At 39.3% G+C, this 23,533-nt stretch overlaps 1 protein-coding gene across 6 annotated transcripts in view; it reads left to right on the top strand.

The window, feature by feature from the left end:
* OSBPL1A (oxysterol binding protein like 1A) overlaps nt 1-23,533 on the top strand; it is a 227,771-nt gene that overhangs the window by 122,841 nt on the left and 81,397 nt on the right. For all 6 annotated transcript variants that reach the window (XM_077900285.1, XM_077900283.1, XM_077900284.1 and 3 more), the window contains one exon: nt 14,143-14,305. In XM_077900285.1, the coding sequence (XP_077756411.1) occupies nt 14,143-14,305 (163 nt within the window). The remainder of the gene's footprint in view (nt 1-14,142; nt 14,306-23,533) is intronic.

Genomic DNA, 23,533 nt, shown 5'->3' with positions numbered 1-23,533 from the left:
CGTTAAGGTGAAGCTTATTCCATTTTTCTTTTAATTCATGTCTGCATTCTGCAGTACCACAAAACCATGTTCTGTCTCCTGTGACAATACTTCAGCTAGTTGGATCAACCAGTAAATTCTTTTTCTCCCAGGCCAAGCGTCTCCAAGTTCTTTTAACTGTCAGGCTTTCCAGATCCTTCCTTTTCTTATTCTTCAATGATCTCTGTTTTTTTCTAAAAGTGCATCATCCCGAAACAAAGTAAGTGTTCCACATGAAGTTTGAGTGCAGAACGTGGTACCTCTCAGTTGGCTTTCCATCCAATTGGAGGAAAAGAGTCTTGATTGCTATGGTAGTAATAGCCTACAGAGCCCTGTGGGAAGGGCCCTGCTAGCCTACCTCTCAGCCTCTCCTATGCTATGCTTAGTATATACCCCCTCCCATCCAACCAATCTGCTTTGTTCTGAGGACAGCAGTCCCCTCCTGTTCCACAGACTTAAGAGCCTGTTCCTGCCTCAAAACATTCACTGTTCCTTTTCCTGGAACATGTTTCTCCCAGGTCCTTGCTTGATTTTTTTCCCTTACTTTTTAAGCCTTTAACTCAGTTGGAACCTGATCATGAGTTCTCTGGTCATCCTGTCTCCCAGGCCTTTCCTTCCCTTCCCAACTTCATTTTTGCTTTCAGTATTTTCTGCCACACTAAACACACTAAACATTTTTACTTATTGGTTTCCCCCCAGTAGACTGTAAGTTCTTTGAGCACAGGGATTTTTAGTCTATTTTGTTCATTGGTGACCCTCTGCAACCTGTAATGGTGTAGGTGGTTGATGAATATTTGTTGCTTGAAAAGCAGAACTCCTCTTTAGTATTAGAGCACAAGCACAAGTCAGGGGAGGGGCAGAGGAAGAGGGAGCAGCAGACTCCTGCTGAGCAGGGAGCCCCATTGATTGTTGTGGGGCTGGATCCCAGGACCCTGGGATCATGACCTGAGTAGAAGGCTGACACTTAACTCACTGAGCTACCCAGGCACCCCCAAAACAAAAAATTTTAAGTGTTCCTTTTGAAGGGAAAATAAGCCACATTCATTATTTTAGGACTTTGGAGATTTTCACCTCATTTTGTTTGCTTCATCAATATTTTATTTTACATGTAATTTTATGTGCTCAAAAGATTTTTATCTTCTGTAAACTCGAATACAGATTTTTAAAACAAGAATATTTGTTCTTTAACTAAATCTTAACAGAGCTTCCTGAGTAGAGAGCTTAAGATAAATTATCTTTCCAACTTAGAATGGCCAGACTCCCAAACCCGCTGCTTGATCTCTTCCGAGGGCCCTCCAAAGATGGTTTTCTCTTTGTGCCATGACTTGAAAACTTAGGAAGCACTGCTTTAAGATATTTTAAATGTTTTTTTTTCAGATGGAGTTACAATCCACTGAACTGTGATTCTAGCGTATTTTAGTGTTTGTTTTTGCCCTAGGTTGAGAACTATGAAAGCACTTGTTAAAACAATAAAACATCAAAATTCTGTAAAAATCAGGTTATCATCTTCCTGAACTTAATGTTCCACATACATAGATGTTTCCAGAGACCAAGCTGAAGGCATTAGAAAAAATAGAGTTGGATGTCAAGGTGTAGCTGTATAGTGAAATGGTCAGCAGCAACAGCAGGAGAGCTGCTTATACTTGCAACAACATGAGTGGTTCTGAAAAACATTGTACTTAGTGAGAGAAGCCAGATACAAAAGAATGCATCATACATGATTCCATTTATTTGAAATCAAGAACAGACAAACCTAAAGCATAGCTCTGGAAATCAGAGCAGTGGTTGCTGAGGTGGGGGGGGGGGGGGCGTTGGAGAACGGGAGAGTGACTACAAAGGAGCCCAGGAGAATTGGGGGCAGGGCTAGAAATAATCTATCTTTGTAGTGGTGCTGGTTACATGGGGGTGTACTTGTGAAAATTCACTGAACTATACATTTAAAATGGATTTTACTGTGTAAATTTTTAAAAAAAATCACTTAAAAATTAGATTTGGTAGGTGTTGCTTCTGTGTATAACTTTCTGGAGTTATTTTCATCAACGGACCTCTCAACTACAGAGGACTTGAATAACTCAAAATAAGATTTGTTTAGATTATGATTAAACTTCTCTGCTTTTAAAAATGATTGTTTATACCTCTTGTGGCCTATCTTGAAAAAAATTTATTTCGAGGATACATAAAATATATAAATCTGTGGTGAGTGATTATGTAACAGTAAGCTATTTTTAGGTGGAAGCTTTGCAACCATAATGAGACAGGAGTGTGCTTAACAGAATCTCAGTTGGGATTTTCATACTAGATGCCTCAGAAGGCCATGCATTCTGCACTGTTTGAGAGTACCTTTCAAACATTTTGTGTTTGATGCAATGCCAATTTTTTGCAAATTTGATGCAAACATTAATTCTTGAGTAGACATACTTAAAGGAATTTTTCTAATTGTAAAGTTAGAGATATGTGGAAGATGCACAGAAATGTACAGAAAGCTATTTTCTGCTAAACATGGAGAGAAATATGAAAACCAGAGCCCAGCAAACCACTGGTGGGATTTTTCTGTGTTTTGGTTTATGTGTGTTGGCAAACACACAAATGCAGTATATGTATCTGTTTAATATTCTACATGGTTTTCAGTAGCATCAGAGTGAATATTTTTTTCAGACATATTCTTTGAAACATGTTTGCAGGCAGACTGGGTGGCTTAGGGGTTTAGCGCCGCCTTCAGCCCAGGGAATGATTCTGGAGACCCAGGATCGAAGTCCCACGTCAGGTTCCCTGCATGGAGCCTACTTCTCCCTCTGCCTGTGTCTCTGCCTCTCTCTTTCTCTCTGTGTCTCTCAAGAATAAATAAATCTTAAAAAAAAAAAAAAACATGTTTGCATTATCAATATATGAGTAATATTTTTATCCCCTTACTCTTGCCAAATACTGTTTTTTATATAATTTTATTGACCTATAATTGATGTACAGTAAACTGCACATATTTAAGTGTAACTTTTGATGTGTTTACAGTAGTGAAACCATCACTCCAATCAAGATAAAGAATACTTCTGTTATTTCCAGAAGTTTGTTCCTGCCTTTTGTAATACCCCCCACTTTCCCACCTACCCCAATACACAGGCACTATTTATCAACTTTTATCACTAGGGATCAGTGGGAGTTTTCTAGAATTTTACATAAATGGAATCCTACAGTTTGTACTTTTTTGGAGGTGTAGGAGGTTTGGCTTCATATTCATCCATGTTGCACAAATCGCTAGCTCGTTCCTTTTCATTGCTGAATAGTTATCCATTTCATAATGTACTTTTTTTTTTTAAACCTATTGACTTATGGATTGTTTCTAGCTTTTGGCTATTGCAAATAAAGGTATTAGTATTTGTACAAGTCTTCAGTGGACATAATGTTGCATTTCATTTAGGTAAATAACCTAGGAATAAGTAGAATGGCCAGGTCATATGGGAAATGAATGTTTATGGGGCTTTTAATTTTTTTTTTTTTTTTTTTTAGTTTTTTAATTTTTAAAAAATTGAAGTAGAATTCACAAGACATAAAAATAACTGTTTTGAGTGTGGAATTCAATGGCACTTAGTAAAGCACAGGGTTGTGCAACCATCACCTCTATCTACTTGCACAACAATTTTCATCACTTCAGAAGGGAACTTTGTACCCAGGAAGCTGGCACTCCCCATCCCCTGAAAATGACTACCTGTATTTTGTCCCTATGGACTTGCCTGTTTTCAGCGTTTCACATAAATGAGTCATACACTGTGTGAACTTCTGATGTCTGGCTTTTCACTTACATACTGTTTTTGATCTTCATGCTCATAGTACTATGTATCAGTACTTTGTTCCTTTTTATAGCTGGATAGTTTTCCATTGTATGTATATAACACATTTATTCATTCATTTGTGGATATTTGGATTGTTCCCAGCTTTTGGCTGTTGGGAATAGTGCTGCTTTGAACATTTTTGTATAGGTATTTGTTTGAACACATGTCTGTTCTTTTGGGAATATATATAAGAGCAAGTTTCCTAGGTTGTATGGTGGTTTTATGTTTAGCTTTTTGAGGAATCACCAAACTGTTTTCTACTACATGTACCATTTTATGTCCCCATTAGCAGTGCACAAGGGTTCATTTTCTCCACATCCTTGTCAATACTTGTTGTTTTCCATTTTTAATTTTTAATTTTTTTTTTAAGATTGATTGATTGATTTTAGAGACTAGGAGTATCAGAGAGCCTGATGTGGGGCTGGATCTCATGACAATGAGATCATCGCCTAAGCTGAAAACCAAGAGTTAGATGCTCAACTGATTGCACCATCCAGGAGCTCCTTTATTTTCCCTTTTTTTTTTTTTTTTTAAAAAAAAAAGGTCATCCTAGTGGGTATAAAGTGCTATCTCAATGATTTGCATTCTGTAATGCCTGAGGGTATTGAGTATCTTTTCATACATTTGTTGGCCATTTGTATATTTAGAGAAATGTCTGCTCAAATCATTTGTCCGTTTTTAAATTGGGTGGTCATTCTATTGCTGAGTTATAGGAGTTCCTGATAGTCTCCATACAAGTCCTTTATTGGTTACGTGATTTACAGATATTTTCTCTTGCTTGCCTTTCTCTTAACATTATCTTTTGAAAAGCAAAATTTTTGATATTGATGATGTCCAAGGTTTTTTTTTTTTTTTTGTATATATATTGCTTTTTCTGACCTATTCAAGAAATCTTTGCCAAGCCCATAGTTGCTAAGATTTTCTCCTGTATTTTCTTCCAGAAGCGGCCTAATTTTAGCTTTATGTTTGGGTCTGTACACCCATTAAGAGATAGATTTTGTTTTTGTTCTCTTTTTGATATATGAGGAGAAACTAGAGTCCTAAATAAACAGAGATATCCTTATTTGTATCAGAAGACTCAGTATTGTTAAGATGTTTGGTCTCCCTAAATTGATTTATAGAGTCAAAGTAATCCCAGGCAGAATTCCAGCAAGGTTTTTTGGTTTTGTTTTATTTTGGTAGAAATTGATAAACTGATTCTCAAATTTATATTAGAAATGCAAAGGGCCTTATAATAACTAAACCAGTTTTGAATGAGAACAAAGTCGGGCACCTGGGTGGCTCAGTGGTTGAGTGTATGGGGCTCAATCCCACAACCCTCAGATCATGACCTGAGCTGAAATCAAGAGTTGGATGCTTAACTGACTGAGCCATCTAGGCTCCCCACATTATTAGTATTATCTTTAATCTGAAGTTCTTTGCAGTGGTCTTTATGATAATAGGTGTATTTTGGGAGTTAATATAGTCTGTAAATCTTCATAACCAAGCTTTACTAATCTGTAGCATATGACAGTATCCTGAAGTTACTCTGCATCTTGTACCTTACCCTTGGCCATGTGGCATGTGGACCATGGGAGGGCATGGTTGTCCATCTGTATATTTCCTACATGTGTATATCATATCTTTATTTTTTTGACTAATATTTGTCTAATTTTTTTTGACAAAAATAAATACAAAAGACTTTCTAATACTTAGTGGTTACACACACTCTATTTAGAGACTAACCAAAGGCAAGAAGGAGCTACTGAAATGCTTTAAGAAGTAATGTTGGATTTGCATTTTTAATATATGAGCTGGGTAGGAATGTGAAGTGTCTTTTTCTCACATTGTAATCTCAGGGTATAATCTCTCCTTGGATTAACCAGTCTCTTATTCTACTTTGTATCCCCAGCACTTTACTTTGGAAGAGTAGTAGGTGTTCAGTAAACATTTTTTAACTAAATGGAAATTCTCTGAAGTCAGTAATTCTTATCAGGAACCACATCCGAATAATCTGTAGCACTTTGGGAAAAAAAATTACATGTACTAATGTTAGTATTAGCATTAAACAGGAAACTCCAAGCTACCTAACATTAGCTTAAATAAGTTAGAGATTCTTTATCCATCTTAAAGAAGATAGGAAAAAAAAAAAAAAAGAAGATAGGAGTTGGGCAATATGAGCCTAGGATAGTAGTTTCAGATGTTAGGGGCTATTCCATATATCAAATGATGGTCAGCAGGAAGGAGCAAAGGGCCAAAATAGATGTGTGCCCTTTCCTTTAAGGAGATCTGGTGAATTCCCCACAATACTTGTATTCTTTGTGGGCAGAACTTAGTCATATAGCCCCAGGTGCCAGAGAGACTGAAAAATAATCTTTTAGCTGGAGGGCATTATAGCCAGCTAACAAATTGGGATTCTTCTATAGATAGTGGGAGAAATTAGCAATTTCTGTAATAGTACACAAACCTTGTTCATTCTTGGAAGTCTTGATTCAGTTGGTCTGGGCTAAAATTAGGCCTTCTACTTAAAACAAAAAAACAAAAAACAACCAAACAGATCATATTAGCTGATCTAGATATACTCTTCATGATGGAGAACCGTGGCTCTAAGCCAGGTTTTGAACAGGACAGATCTACTCATTCTTGGAATGAGAAATCTTTCTCCTGGTGAGCATGGATCCAGCACGTTTCTAATCTGCCTTATGAATTTGACATTTTACAGTGATGTAATCCCTGACAGGGGTCCAAGTGATGGTTTTAACAGATGTTTTGTTGTAGTCCAGGTCAGTCTGCTTCACACACTCCGCCCCCATTTTCCTGGTCCACCAACCTGATAACCATTACCTTCCTGGACACACCCTCCCCCAATCTCCCTAAAGTGAAACCCGCTGTTTTCTGAGACTTATGATCACTTATTTCCATCACAATGTTATTGTCACACCGTGGATTGGAAAGCTTATGGGATTTGAAGTTAAAAGATCTTGGTTGCAGTTCTTATTCCTCTAACCTATGGCAAGGAACTTAAACTTTATGATCTTCAGTTTATACACATACACACATACTCATAGGGTTGTTAAGATTTAATGAACTAATAGTATGTAAAAGTGCCTTTTAAACTGTAAAACGCTATACAAATAATCAGTTGTAGATATAAAATTAGTCCTGTCTACAGAACCATGGTTCATACAAATGCTTATGAAATTCTTTTTTTCTTTTTTTTCTCAATGAACTCATAATGAAGTTAATAAGATTTTTTAGAGACATTTCTGTTGAGGGCCCTGCACTTGAGTTTCTTGGTAAACATTGAAATATAGATACTAGATGAAAAGAGAATTTATCCAAAAGAATTATTTTGCATTGCTTCAATGCCCCCTCTACCTTTCTTGTTATTATGTACCTTAATGTTTATTCATTTTAAAATACTGTTTCAATGCTTATTTTTCGGGATATTCCAGGAACCATTCTTTGCAGTAGGAAATTCAGTTATGAACAGATATTTGATGGGGTTAAAAAGACATGATTCAGAAAGTATTTGAAAAAATTTCAGAATCTTTATTAAATAGGCTGATTTAGAATTTTACCCTTAATATAGTCAACGCCAATTTATTACATTACATTGAAAGTTGTTTAAAGTGTGTTTAATATATACCATTACATGTCAATTTAGCATTCTGTTGTATACATGATGATACATGAAAACTTTTTGAATCTTTTAATATACTATAAAGTAGAATATTATATATTGGAAATTATGCATTGAACTGTGCATAGTACTTTTAGGAATATAATCCTGTAAGTGCTACTTCTGGAATAGAAAGTAAACATACTTGTGGAAACTTCAGTGTAGATACACCTTATATAAGTGTTATAATTGTGGTCAAATGATTGATCTTTGCAATTGAAAGAGAAATTTATTTATGAGACCTTACTTGTACCAAGTTATTTTAAGTACAAGAATCATTGAACAAGGCAGTGGAGTAAATACATGTTGAATCTGCTGTTGGAAGTATACTGTGGAAGTGAATTGTTCTACATTGTTATATTGTTTGTATGTATTACTAGTTTCTCATTGATGTTATTTCTTTGAGACATTATTTTTAAATCAGTCTGACAAAAATAAGTACTTTTGTACTTATTCCTGAGTTTGTATTCCTCCCAGTATCATTACCACATTGCTTTTAAAAACCTCCATTTATTTTTCAAATATTTCTTCAGTGCCTGTTTATTGGGCTCTTTCCTATACATAGGAGTAGCCAGTTATCCCCCAAATTCCTCCTTGATTTAAATGTCTAAAGATATACTTGGAAGTGACTTTAATAGATTACTAGCAGAAACTGTTAGCAGTTTAACAAGTTCCATTGAGGTTATTTTACTTAGAGTATGTCAGTAAGTCAACAACCAGATACAGGCCCTCATCTTCTTTCTCAAGGCAGAACCTAAGGGCAGAGAGGCACGGAGGTAATTCCTAGTGGGATTTCCTTTTTCTCTTGTCTTGAGCCAAATTGAGGAAGATAGCAATGCCAATAAGAAAGGGACATTTTTTAATGATGCAAGAGCCAGTGGCCATTGACTTTAAGCAACAGGAAAATGAACAGCTGCCTTGTTCTAGGCTGACCAGGTTAGTGTGAATGAGGCTTTAAAAGGCCTTAGAAATGATCATTTTTTATCGCAGGGAGAACTCTTTTATGTTGTGTATGTTAAGAGACTAGAGGATTCTTACTACATCACATGCTGGGATCAGTAAGTTGGTAACCTCTTTGTTATTCTCTATATTTCGTATATTCATGTTGAAGCAAAAGCAGTTAGGACAAAACTTTATTACCCGTATCTACCCATCTAAATCTGTGCACATCTACACTCTGCCTTTTTTCTTGCAGCTAAGGATGAACTTTTCCATGCCCTGACAAAGGCCAACTATATGTGGATTACATCCCATCCTTCTAGCAAATTTGAGAACATCATTCCAGCCGTCCTGTCCTCTCACTCCCACATCATTAATTACCCCTGCTCTATTGAATCTTTCCCATCAGGATAGAAACTTGCTGAGTTGTCTTCCATAATAAAGCCTTGTTGACTTTCCTGTCCCCTTCCAGCAATTGCCCCAGTAGTCGTCTTCCCTTTTTAGCAAAACTTCTTAGGTTTGGGCTATACTCTCCAGGTTTCCTCTCTTTTTTCTTGGCCCGCTCCAGTCAGGTCTTTTGTCTTCAGTATCCTTTCAAACTCTGCTGAAACTGCCCATGTTGAGTTCACCATCGATCCCGTCACCAAACCTAGAGGTCCTTTTTCCTAGTTCCCATATTTATTGTTGGTGTTTGACATGGTTGATGCCTAAATCCTCTTTGAAAAGTTCTCAGATGCTTACAGGACACCACATACACCTAGTTTTCCTTCTGTATCTCTTCGTCTCTCCTTTTGTTTCCTTGTACTGGTTCTTCTATCAGAAGAAAAGTAAGTCTTTGGATTTCTTCCTTTTTACACCGCACTTTCTCCCTCAGTGATTCCTTACAGCTTCCTTATTCTTTCAGCTCATAATATATTTGCAAAATACTTCCAGAGTTCTATTTCCAGCCTGGACCTCTTCCTTGAACACCTGATTTGATGTCTGTCTACTTGACACCGACACTTGGATGTCTGATAGCATCTCATACCTACCATATTTGAAAGGAGTTCCCAATTGTCCCCATTCCTTCTGCAGTCTTCCCTGTTTTAGGTAACGATGGCTCTATCTTTAGTTGCTTAGGCCAAAACTGTGAAATCATCCTTGATTTTTTTTTTTTTTTAACGTATCCTATAGGCAGGCACCCTGTCAGCAAATTATTTAGGCCTTCTTACAAAGCGTATTCAGAATCTCACTACTTAAGAACACTTTTGTTGCTCTTACCCATCTCTTACCTGGACTGTTTTAGCAGCCTCTTAAGGGATCTTATTGATTTGACTCTTGACCTCTCCCTGGTTCTCCATGAGGTCAGCCAGGGAGATTGTATTCAGTTGTAGATCAGACAACTTTACTTCTGCTCAGAGCCCCTCCATCAGTTTCCCGTCCCACAGATTGAAAGCCAGGGTTCTTAAAGGCCACCTGCAAGCTTTCTGCAGTCCTTTCCTGCTGCAACTGCCTTGTGTAGCCTGCCTCCTCTCCAGACTGTATCAAGCAGATCTGCTTCAATCCCTGAAGCATATTTATTCCTAAATAAGTATCTTTTTTAGTAATAGAAAGGACAGAAGAAAAGTCTTCGGGAACATCAGGAAATGCATCACACTTGGAAAGGCGGTATTGGGATGGCACAGAAGAGCATTAGAATCCATGAAAACTTCAAACAATAATGTGTGTAAAGATGCTTTGTAAATCCATAAAACAAAGTATGTCTACACGCTGTGTTCCTGAGGCTATATATTATCACACTTGATTGTGCCTCAGACATGGGCTCAGACCTTAATTTTCCTGGACCTTGGAGGTGAGGTGGTCATTCAGCCTGACACTGCATTTAGAAGTAACTCTGACAGTCATTCACATGAGCTCCATCCTCCTACAGCGAAACAATTAGGTAGTCTTCTGGGAGCAGAAGAGGCTTTACCAACAATAAAGGACCAGGCCCACTTTAACAGCTATGTGGCCACAGCAGAGAGTCATCTAAAGCACACATAACTTAAAAAGTTTTGAAGTCCATCTAGTGTTGGTCCCATAACCACAAAAATAAGTGTCAATGTAATTCCTTACCTGAGAGAAAATTAGACATTTTAAATTCAGGTCTAGTATTTCAGTGTTAAGCTAATACATTCTGTGTTCTTGTAGCCATACATCAATCACAAGGAGTAAGGCTGATGCTATTTAGCTGATGGGAGTGTGGCCAGTTGAAAGAGCTTTACTAGATTGATCAAGGCCAGAATCTCCTCTAACCTGTAATTGGATAATTGGACACAGTATTCTGTGAATACTCTCGCCTACTCCCCACCTAGTAGTGTGTTTTTGCCAGATTTAATTATTGTCTCTGTCCAACTTAGCTTCTGTGGAACATGGGGAAATAGAGTACTTAATAGAAGGAGAGTAGATAAAATGTGTGTACTGGCTAGCATGTAACTTTAAAACTCTTGATTCTTTAGCCTGCATCTGTTAGTGTGACGAACACTTTGGAAGTCTTCATTGTGAATTTCCAACTGCCAGCATGAAATGGAGTGAGATATAAGATGATCATGTTGCTGTGGTTTGAGAAGACTCTAGTGAAAAAGCTTGTATTTGCATTAATCTAAAGCAATACAGACGTGGATATGGGTTTATTATTAAGAGTATGATGGTTTAGTTCTTAAATTATTCCTAGTAAGTACGACATTTATGTTTGCTATGTTACATGTTAATTTTTGTTACGGGAAAGTTACAGGGCTGAAGGTATACATTTTATATTTGAATTTTATATTTAATTTGAAAAAATGTCACTCATATTCTAGAAAGGTTCTTATGTAATTATAAACATATATGTTGGGCTTCTGCAGTAATTTTTAAATGCCAGGTTGTCTCCTGGTGTTTCTGAAATACTGAGAGTGTAGAGGATTTGAAATTACATTATTCCAGTGATCTAACTGGCTAAATGGTATCGATGGCAGTTAAGTGTGATCCTAGATGCTTCTCTAAAGCAATAAAGAGCTCTTTACTGTAGTTTCTGTGATGTATGTACCTACTCTCAGGTACATCACTGTACATGATGAAAGCAATTGTCATTTTGTGTGTAATTTTAGAGTAAGATGCCTTGAAACAAGTACAAATGCAGTCAGATCAACAAGTTAAAAACAAGGTAAGAGCTAGAATAGTGGTGAGAGTCTCTTCTGTTTCTGCTTCCCACCCCTTTCACTCCTCTTAAGAACAAGTGAGAACATATGTCCAAGTAGCAGAAATGAAGTGGTGCTTATTTTAGATGGATAAAGGATAAATTGGATTTTGAATAAGATTTTGTTGAGGGAACATGGTATTTGGGGGCCTTGATCATTTCTTTTGCCACTATTCTAAAATCTAGGCGTATGTAGGTATAAAACTAATGTATTTGTGAACTAGAAGCATTAATTTAGTTGATTCGTATATTGAAAGGTTCAGTGTCAACAGTGCGTTTGCATTTTGATATTTGAAAAGTTAAAAAGCTAAAGATAGCAGGAGCAGGTAGGCAGGGTGAAGGAGCTTGGATCCTCCTGCAGTGGTATTTTTGGAATCTACATATATAACAGGGCTATAAAGATCTTTTCCATTTCAAGAAAGGATCACTTTGGACATTGTGCTCAATTTTGTAGTCCTTGTTTACAGATAAATGAATTGTCTAACCCATGAAATGAGGGAGAACAATTTGTTTTGTTTTGTTTTTTAAGTTGACTCCAGCCGTAATCAGAATATTTCCTCCTTTGGAGATAAAAATATATATTATAGGAGTATTTGTAAGTATTTTACAGTTTCTTAAAAACTGTAATTATGTAAGTATTTAATCTTTTTATTTCTGCATGTTTTTGCTTATTTACTATTTATTGCTCTTATTGTGTGATCACAAAAAATAAGTTAATAATCTGATAATCTCATTACTGTAATGATAAAAACTAAGGTGCCTGAGGACTGGAACTGTTCCCAAGATGATAAAGGTTTTACTCTATTTCTGTTAGGAACTTAGGATTTCAATAAGGCTGTATTTTTTTTTAATTTTTATTTATTTATGATAGTCACACACAGAGAGAGAGAGAGAGGCAGAGACACAGGCCGAGGGAGAAGCAGGCTCCATGTACTGGGAGCCCGACATGGGATTCGATTCCGGGTCTCCAGGATCGTGCCCTGGGCCAAAGGCAGGCGCTAAACCGCTGCACCACCCAGGGTTCCCAATAAGGCTGTATTTTTAAGTTCTGTCCAGGACTCTCAGTGTTGAACCTGATGTGGCTCTCAGCAACTCAGGGCTGCAGAGGAGTCTGGTGTCAGAATCACAGGGAGGAGAATGTGCTGGGGATGTCAGGAGGTGAAAGGGTGAGATTCAGCAGAGAGACTAATTCAGGGAGCAGCTGAGTGGGCTCTGTGACTCCCAAGCCCCAGACACTGAACTTGAAACCTATAGGAGGTTGTAGAGTCTCCCTATTCGGTGCTTCTCAAACTGTTGGAACAGCCCCTGCTGTGGATAGAGGAGAAAGGAAGCCATAGTGCTCCTGATTCTACCAGTGTCACCCAGCGCAGCTTTCTAAAACATCTGTTTCCTGTCTTGGGGTTATTTTTGAGAAAGGTTCTGCTCTGCTAAAGTTAAAAAAATATATATAAGTAAATAAAGGTTGAAGGCTACTGATAGAAGATTCCACTGTTGTCTAATTTTTAGGTGAAGCAGCTAAGGAACACGAGATTCCTAGAGTTCTGATGCCAAGATGGGTAAAACAGTTCGCATCAAATCTAGCACCTGCTCTGTTGTAGGAGGATTGGCTTACCTAAATTTCAGGAGGTGTTAACTGCACAGGTTGAGATGCTGTTGTATTTAGGCAGGAGGATAGATTATCTTATTAAAAGATGAAAAATCAAACCAGGTTTTGCCTTTTTTATAATCCCTTTTTGTTGTTAGTATAATAAATTCAAGGTAAAATATGGAACTGTAACCAAAATATGGAATTGAAAAATGGAAATCAAAATGTCATTGCCTGGCTACTCATTTCCTTTCATTTGAGATATAAGCTATTTTGGAAGTAAATTGGAGGATTCTGTCTTAAGCTTTTTTCTTTCTTTGCTTTTTTATTTAATTTTCTTTTTTAAGAGCATGTGAGTGGGGTGGGGGGCGAGGGTATAGAGAGACTATCTTGAGCAGACTCCCCATTAAATGCAAGCCCAACATGTGACTCCATCTCCCCACCCTGAGATCAAGATTTGAGCTGAAATCAGATGTCGGACACTTAACCTACTAAGCCACCCAAGCGTCCCGATGGTATCTTATGTTTTAGTGTGGTACACATTTTAATACTCAGAATGGCTTTAATTATTTTGTTCAAAAACTGGCTTAATTTCATGATTAATATTGAGAGACTATATTTTTAAAAAACTTGTGAATTGGCTCATGTTGATCATCTTGATCCTTTGAGCCAAATTTGCTAGTCTTAATCCGTTTTCATTAGCTAGAGCTGTTGTAAGAAAAGGCTCCATGGGAAGAACAGAATTGGTTTAGTAATTGTGCTCATTCATCCGTGTGTGTATATCACACGACTGTTTTCATTTCTGTTGTTGCAGTTGAACTAGATCAAAAGCAAATAAATTTTACCTCCTCCTGCATAAGTTGATGTCTCCTGTCACTCTGAAGTCTTTTTTTTTTTTTTAATATCTGTTTTCTTCTAGGTGAGGAATTTTAAATTGGAACAAGAACAAGAAAAAAACAAAATTTTGTCAGAAGCACTGGAGACTCTGGCCACCGAGCATCATGAATTAGAGCGGTCTCTGGTTGAAGGCTCACCTCCTCGAAGCATCCTCAGTGAGGACGAGTTCTATGATGCGCTGTCAGGTAACGCTAGCATCCTACCATCTGTGTTGTTGGCGATTGGAAGCCCAGCACCTAGATGTCTTTGGAGGGTAGATGTCATCTAGAGTGTGGTGGACTGAGCAGATGTAACACTACCGCTCCCCACACCATCTGTCTTCTGTTCTGTTATTGAGGCAGGAAGCTGAAAGTTGAGAATGAGCCTGTCTCCATTTACGGTGTATGCTAAGCTAGGGAGGGAGTGCTAAAGAATTTGATTTTTTTTTCTCTTGTATTCAGCGTCCGTTAAATACATCCTAGTGCCAGGTGCTATTGCATATTTAAGGATAGAGAAAGTTAACTGTTGTCAGAGAGTACTCTGTACCCTCAGAGGATGCAAATAAGTAACACGAGGTTACAGTAAGTACAGTGTGTCGAGTGCCACTGTAGAGGTGAGACCAGGGTGTGGCTAGAGCAGATGAAAAGCAGTGCTTAATTTTGCCTCAGAAATAAATGCCAAAAAGCTCATACTGATGAGCGCGGACTCCCATTACCAAAATTGGAATCCTAACTCTGACATTTGCTGGCTGCATGACCCTGGATAAGTTCTGTAACCCTTCTGGTTTTCCGTTTACACTTATTTAAAATAGGGATGAGTAGATTGTCGATATCAATAGGCTGAGGCAGGATTAAACTAGTTCCTATTTTAAAACTATGTTTAGAACCTGCCTGATACGTACTAGGGGCTCCAGAAATAGACATGTCAGGAGGAGGACTCCCCTGGGAGGGGGTGGCCCAGAGTGGTTCTGCCTTTGAGGGATTGACTTCAGAGTTTTTGAGGGTGGTAAGGGTGGGGGAGTGGCTGGAGGTGAGCAAGGCTGAGAACCTCTAACGTGAGGCAATCAAGTTCTTAGAGAATAGATGGATCTGTGCAATTACTCGTCGCCTGGAACTTGACCACAGAAGCAGGAGACCCTGGTGGATAGCAGGTGTGAAAGGATCACATTCAGAATAAAGGAAGCACCCCAAGGAGAGGCAATAGAAATGAAAACTAAAGATTGGGTTAAGGAGATTAAAAACAGTGTGATCATATAAGACAGAGAAAATGATTGTTTGGTGGGCTTTTGGAGAAGAGATTCATTATGAGAGAAGCGGCAAATAGGGCCTTTATTTGTGGGAAGTGTGAAATAAATAATGGGAAAAGTAATTTTAATAGCCAGATTTAGGAATAATTAAAAGAAAGATACTGATGATGATGATGTTACTTAGAAAAGGCATTTGTGAAAGGAGTGACTCATTGGGAAGAGAAAGTAAAGCTAGGATTTGGAAGCAGTGGGATGAGTGACCAGGCATAGGAAGTGTTTAACATGACTGAGGGAGGTGGGAGAAGAGGGGGAATAACATTGAAGGCTGCAGACATTTTTTCACACCTACCCTGTGCCAAGTCCAGTAGTGTCATGTCCTGTATTCCTTCTGTCGGGGGCATCCAAAAGGGAAAGTCACTAGAGGGATCATAGGATTAAGTACAAAGAGGTCTGAATATAATAGAGCCCAGATGCTTCAGGTGCTCATCCTTTGTGTTCTTTTTTTTTTTTTTTTTTTTAAAGAAAATGTTAAGAAAAATTGTGATAAACAATGTAAAAGTATGTGCATTACTCTGTGAAAGTTTCCCTTCATCCCTTATCCTAATTATGCACTCTTTCTTGGAAGGTCTTACTGACAGCCTTTTAGATTCTCTTCCAGGCCCTTTTTTTTTTTTTTTCCAGGCCCTTTTTAAGGCAGTCCCATGTATGTGTGCACATGTACGTATGGCTTTGTTTTGTTGTAAATCAGGAGCAGAAGTAGCTGTATGATCATTCGGGGTCTGCGTTTTCATGTAACAACATAACTTGGAAATCTTTTCCATTGGTAGTACAACTCTAAGTCGTTCTTTCTAAAGGTTGTGTGGAAGTCCAGGATGTGATTCACCACTGTTTTCTTGATCATTCTCTCCTTGATAGACATTTAGCAGCTTCTGTCATCTTTCTGCTTCTCAGTCATATTTTAGCACTCAAAACACTCTCCAAAATCATCTCCTCTGGGAGGAAGAGATAAAAAAGAACTATAGTCCCTAGGTGACCCTTGGCAAGTATATTGCAGTTCAAGTGCCAATTCAGACTGGTTTGCAGGACCTGCTGCTTTAGGGTTTGCTGTGTTGAGAGGGATCCTGAGGCCAAGTTCAGGAGCCTAGGTCAATCAGCCTGTTCTACCATGGTTGTAGAAATGAAGGAGGGGACAGGTGCCATGCCTTTGCTCCTTCCTGCCCTGAGTGACCCCCCCTGAGTTTTGGTATATTTGCCTGAACAGAGTACCCTTTCTGTAGCCACTCCTACTGTTTCCTACTAGAAATCTTGAAAATCATTTGATGCAGTGTTATAACTGCATTAAGATTAAGCCAGATGCCCCAGGTTCAAGGCCTTTTTTTTTTTTTTTTTTTTTTTTTTTTGGGGGGGGGTTCAAGTCTTGAACTGCTGATAGCCGAGCCATATAATTCATTGAGATCATAAAAGCCATCATTTGGGAATGACTTTCTCTTCTCACTACAGTCTTTACACATCAACCTCCACTCCTGCTTCCTTCTTCCTTTCTGTTGCAAAAGAAGAAATGTCCCTCCTCAGTTAAAGCCATCCCCTCCTCATTTGTGCATGTACCCCTTTCCTGGCACCTTCTCAAGGACTTCTGTTTGGTTATTGTTCTTCCACCTTCACTTTCAATACCGCATCATTTTAAGTACTGACTTAAAATTCCTGTAATCATTTCCTATTGCTGCTGTAGAAAATTACCACAACTGTGCTTAAACAGTGCAGATTTATTTTCTTATAGTCCTGGAGGTCAGAAGTCTCAAAGTCAGGGTCTTGATTAGGGCTGTGCTTCTTATAGAGGTTCTGGGAGAGAATCTATTTCCTCAGCCTTTTTAGTTTCTAGAGATCACCTGTATCCGTTGACTTGAGGCCCCATCCTTCCTCGTCAAAGGCAGCAGTGTGACATCTTCCAGGCTCTGTCTCTGCCTCTGACTTTTCTCCCTTACGTTTTAAAGGACCTTAGGGATCACAGTGGGCCCACCCAGGTAATCCAGGGTGACCTCCCCACTTCAAGGCCCTCAGCTCAATCATGTCGGCAGAGTCCTCTTACCTTGTGAGGTAATATTTCCACTGGTTTTCAGAGGCTAGGACATGGACATGTTTTGGGGACCGTTAGTCTGACTACCACAATTCCCAAATTGACAGCTCTAACCCTGACCTCTTGATCTCTTGTTAGAGACTTATATACTTAGCTGTCAGCTGGATAAATAAATGTATTTTTTCTCCTAGATGATCCTTCTCTTTTTCCTCTCGGTGTTGCCTAGCTTTAGTAAATGGCACCTCTCTCCTCTCCTAAAGCTAGAAGCCTAGGAGTGGTTTGTGATATTCATGTGCCATATCAATGAAACCTAGCTTAAAGCTTGTCCGTTTCTGTCTTAAAATCATACCTGGAAGCCATGTATGTTCTGTTACTATAGGGTCAAAAGCTGGGGCTGGAGGCTGTTGATAAATTATTGGTCTGCCAATTCCTATATCTTTTGGAAAGTTACTTCACTTTTGTGTGCCTCATTACTTCATCTGCAGATGGATCATGAGCTTATCATGATAAATATTTATACTTAAAACAGCATCTGGCACACTAAGCACTTATTATCACCTGTGCTGTACCCACTCTTGTCCAGCTGCTTAATTACCATGCTTCCAGCCTTGCCCTTCTGAAGTTCACTCTATACACACTATCCATAGTGACACTTTGCAGACTGTCACCTCATTGCATTCCCCTGCCTAAAATCCTGTGGTGGCTTCTCATTGCACTGAAAATAAAAATCAAACTCCTTAACAGGCCTTCAAGGCTCTTGACATGGTCCACATTCTGCCTGTGTCCTCGAATCAGCCTTGTTGCCTTACTCCCTTCACTTACTGTGTTAGCCACACCAGGCTTCTCCAACCCTGAAACATGGTAGTGACAGCAGGCTACTAGACGTGGATTTTTTTTTTTTTTAATTTTATTTATTTATGATAGTCACATAGAGAGAGAGAGAGAGAGGCAGAGACACAGGCAGAGGGAGAAGCAGGCTCCATGCACCGGGAGCCTGACGTGGGATTCGATCCCGGGTCTCCAGGATCGCGCCCTGGGCCAAAGGCAGGCGCCAAACCGCTGCGCCACCCAGGGATCCCTAGACGTGGATTTAAATAAGACCAAACGTATGCAAACCTATATTTCATTTAAAGCTAATTTTTAATTGCTGACTCATAGTAAAAGATTAAATCAAGCTAATATTTAAGAGATATAAAAAGATTCTTAAAGAGTCTTCTCTTAAAATATTCATAAATTATTTTGACAAAATCTTTAATTTTCTTTTTAAAAGTTGCTTACAACTTCTGTTACTTCCTTTAAAAAACAGGATAATATTATTTGTTTAGACTTAAAGTCCATGTAACTTCCCGTTTTCTCTTAGCTGCTTTTCCCTTATCATGTCCCTTTAGGTTTTTGCAGATAAGCAGGATCAATGAAAATCTAATACAGTGTGGTTGAGAAAAAACCTTGGTGTAACCATACAGTATAGCCTAATTTTTCCAGCCCAATGGGATCTCTTGATCATTTTTACATTACTTTTCAAGTATGCACAGTGACTAAAGATTTCATAAAATTCCCTTAAGCAAACAGATTTCTTATTCACAATTTTGTTGAATTCTGTTGTGTAATATGAGTTAAAAGGAGCAACATCTAATTTTGTGTGTGTGTGTATATGTATGGATGTATGTGTGTTTAAGAAAAGTAATGGTTGAGTGAAATTGCTGATCTTACCATAAAGTGACCACGTCCTGGTGTAGGGGCCTAACAGTCATGCACACTGAAGCAAAAAAGATGTAAGAAGAAACTAAAGGAAAACTGGTTCTGTTGGAAAAATGCTGTACTGCAAGGGAAAGAAGTATAGAAATAATAGAACCACTTTAAGGAAGAAGAAAGTGGTTCCTTCTTCATATTCCTATCCCCCCCCCCCTTTTTAAGATTTTATTTATGAGAGACACACAGAGAGAGGCAGAGACACAGGCAGAGGGAGAAGCAGGCTCCCTGCAGGGAGCCCAACATGGGACTCGATCCCAGGTCTCAAGGATCATGCTCTGGGCCGAAGGCAGACGCTCAACTGCTGAGCCACCCAGGCGTCCCATATTCCTACCCTTTCTGTTTCACTTTTGCTCTATTGCTCCCCTCTTCTCCTACCAGAGCTTTCAAATACCTCTAGATTACCTCCTCCCCTGAGCTGTCTTTCCTCACTCCCCTGGCAGAATTAATAATTTCTTTAGTGCTCACTCACTGACACCTCTTTCATAGGCTCTTCATTGTACTGTACTGGTCTTTGTATGACCATGGTTACCTTATCTTTTTAGATCCCCGAGTTCCTCTCTAAATATGGGATGCAGGTTTTGAACATATGCCACTGATATTTCTGTCCTCCCTAAAAATGCATTGGTATTCGATACAAGAGAATTGGTCTTGCTTGCTGATTTCATATGGTCTTCGTGCTCCACTTTGGATTCTGTGTGGGAGAAGAGAGATGCAAGGAGTGAGCCGGGGTGAGATGGTATCAAAGCATAAAATTTGTGCTTGAGGAAATTAACAATCCAGTTTGGGCTCTGAGACGTGCTCACAGAAAGGAGAGGGGAATGAAAAAGTTGCTAAGGGGGAGGGACAATTCAGGGTGCTTGACTTCGTGAATCTCTAGTAATCTTCTGGGAATTATTTTTGAAACATCTGTTACCAGTTAAATAATTCTGTGGCTGTTATTTTGTAGAACTGGTCTGACTGAGATGGCAGTTTCACCAAAATTCTTGCCTTTTGGATATTATAACTTCAAAATATATTGGTTTTCTTGCTGTCTGTTCGTTTTCCTTTTTAGAAACATGTTGAGATCAGTTGCTCAAAAAAGGCTTTCTTGCTAGGTTTTCCTCTTAATGCTATTTTGGTTGAAATGTGCATGAATAATGCATACAATCCAATAGTGTAGACTGGCAAAACCAATAGAGAGTTATGTCATGAAATTGAAGCCAGTTTTAGCATTTCTCATCAGTTGCAGGGGTGGGTGCTCATGTCTTTTTAAGTCAGAACTTCAAAATGAGAAGTGGTCACATAACAATTTGGGTTTTGTCTGGAGGAAAGTAACACAGAACCAATTATGACCTCTGTCAAATAGAGTTTAATTCAGTAAGTATTACAGGTCACAGTGGAGAAAAGTGATACCATCTCCACTGACATTTGACATACAGAAGACATAGGGTCTGACCAAAGTGGTCATTGTTCCCAGGCCCAGTGTTGTCTTCTCCTACAGCTTATTTTTAAACTGGCTATCCGTCCCTTTCTTATCCGGCCCTCTTCTGTGTGTCTTTACTGTAGGCTGCACCGGCCTAGTGCTTGGCGATACCACCCACCTCTGTATTCTTGGCACTTACTTCTCTCTTGTTCCCCCCCTTCCTCCTTCTGAGAATTAGCCACAGTGCCTTGTTCTTGCCCTTTTTCTTGTTAAGTAACTTTTTGTGTATTCTTCCCTTATATCCTCAACAACACTACATTTCTCTTAAGGGCAGAGACCTTGTGGTATTTAACTTTTGTATCTTCTCTACTGCCCAATACAAAACATATTAATTAGTTGATGTGATAGACGGCAAATCGAGTACCACAGAATATGGCTCTTAACAGCTTCCATTTGAAACATGAAACATTCTAGAGAAAATCCAATAAGTGGCAGGGGCTCTGAATCTAGCTTTGTGTTTGTTGCATTAAAAAACTATCCAGCAGCTTCCTTATATTATATTTGTGCTATAGGTAGACACTGCTGAGTATAATTTATCCTTTAGGTTTTGGGTTGACCTTCTGGGTCCATCTTCATTTTCTAAAATGTTTTTATTGACTAAATTGATATCTTCATTAAATATTTATTGTAAGCCACGTGCACTTTGTACTGTCCTTAGCATTGAGAGGATTTCATTAACCAGATGTATCTACTGAGTGCCCACTGTGTGTCAGGTGCTTTGTTAGGCACAGTGATACCAAGATAGGAAAGATCTGGTCCCTCAATCTGGGGGATTCACGGTCAGTCTAGGGCAAGAGATGAACGTGTGGAAAGACAGTGTCAGTATAATGTACAAGGGATCTGGCCCTCCACCCCAGCTGCTCACTGCCAAGACTGGACCTTGGAGTTTGCCTTTCTCAGGAACTGTGTCAGCACCATCCTATCTGTATGGCCCACAGCTTGACGCTTGTCTCCTGTCTTTGGACCCACTCTCTTAGAAACCTTGATCCCAACATTGCTTTGACTGTACCATATCATCTCCATCTTTACCCCACCTGCCACTCCACATGTGCCCTCACGTCCTGTCCGCCTTTGAGGCCTAGCTTTCATGGGGCAACATGGGATCAGTCCCCTGCCTTGTACTCTGCTGATAGGATATCACACCATCCCTCTCCTCTTGCCAGCCTCAGCCCTCAAGGGACTAGGTGAGGCTGGAGGCATAGCCAGGGCCATGCTGGTGGCTCTGGCTGTAAGCCCATGGCACTAGAGCCCATGTGTGCTCTTTTGCTGCCCCAAGGTCCTATTCCATTTCTGTAGTCCATTGCTTTCACATGCTGCTTTCATGCTTATCTCACCAGTAACTTCTTTTCCATCCTGTGCCACTGAGGACATTGTTTACGGCACTGAGAAGCTTCCCATGTTCCCACTGTCACAGCCCTCACACACCTGGATGTGTCCATATGTGTGTATCTTCCGCCTTTTCTGCTTTGCCTTGATGACTATTATGTCCCTGTCTGAAACCACCCTCCCCTTGTGCCTGGGATTCTCCTCGGGCCTACAGGAGGACGTCTGTGCAGCTCCTCCTCTTCCCCAGGTAATTGGTTATTCCTCATTCCCATCAGTGCTCTTGTCTTTAAAATGCTAAATCTGTTAAAAATACCTCTGATCCCAGAGTCCTCTCCTTTCTTACCATTATCTTCTGCTTATATGTTTGTTTCCACTACTGCATGCAGTGCTCTCAACCAGATCACCGCTGGACTGCACTCAGCTGCCTGATTGAGTGCCACTTTCTCAGTTTTCTTTTTCTTTCTTGACCTCTCATCAGCACGTAAAGTTTGTGATTACACCCTCCCTCTTAGAACATTTTCTTTACTTAGCTTCCAGAATATCACATTTGTGATATCACATTCTGTTTCCTTTGCTAGTCCTTTTGCATCCTTCCAACTTCTGATACTAGAGTGTTGCAGGGGTCAGGCAGGAACCTCTTTTCTGTCCCTGCTTAGTTCTAGGTCCTTTTTTCTCCAACTGCAGTCTGATGGTTAGCATCAGCATCACCTGGGAACTTGATGGAAATGGAGAACCCAAGGCCTCAGTTCATATCTAGTGAATAAAAATCTACATGTTTTTCAACTCTGAAGGTTCATACAGACATTAAAGCTTGAGCAACATTGCCTAACGTGGCTTCATGGTAGTCTTGTGCCTTGAAATATTGTCTGTATTCTGATAAATCCATAATTCTGTATCTCCAGCCTTTGTCTTCCCTCTGAACTCAGACTTCTGTCTAAATATCCACGTGGCATATTCACTTAAATGTCTAAGATAGCTCCTACGTGTCATAAAATGTCCTAAAGAGAACTCTAGCTTTCTACTCAAACCTTGCCCCTTCTGCAGTCTTTTGCATTTTGGTAGATGGAAGATCTGTCTTTCCAGGTGCTTTGCCCAAGGCTGGGAACCTTTGACTTATCCTTCACAGACAGTTTTATTTTTATGTGTCACATCCACCTTCAGTCCATCAACAAATTCTATTAGATGTACCTTTGAAATACATCAGGGGGCACCGGGTGGTGCAGTTGGTTAAACATCTGATTCTTGATTTTGGCTTAGGTCATGATCTCAGGGTCATGAGATGGAGCCCCGTGTCAAACTTTGTGCTGAACTTGGAACCTGCTTGTGATTCTCTCCTTCTTCCTCAGCCCCTTCCTCTCCCCTTCCTGCTCATGCTCTCTCTTAAAAAAATCTGGCCACTTGCCATATTAGACTCTTATCACCCAGATCCACACCCCCACCATCTCTCGCCTGGATTGTCACAGTGATTTTCTGACTGCTTTCTCTGCCTGCACCCTTATCTGCAGCAGTGTTCTAAACCCAGTATTCACAGATCATTCTGAAACATGAATCAGTTCACATCAATTCTCTGTACG

The sequence above is a fragment of the Canis aureus genome, chromosome 6 (genome assembly GCF_053574225.1).
Source record: "Canis aureus isolate CA01 chromosome 6, VMU_Caureus_v.1.0, whole genome shotgun sequence".
In the NCBI taxonomy this organism is placed as follows: domain Eukaryota; kingdom Metazoa; phylum Chordata; class Mammalia; order Carnivora; family Canidae; genus Canis; species Canis aureus.
This window is presented reverse-complemented; position numbering and strand designations above follow the sequence as displayed.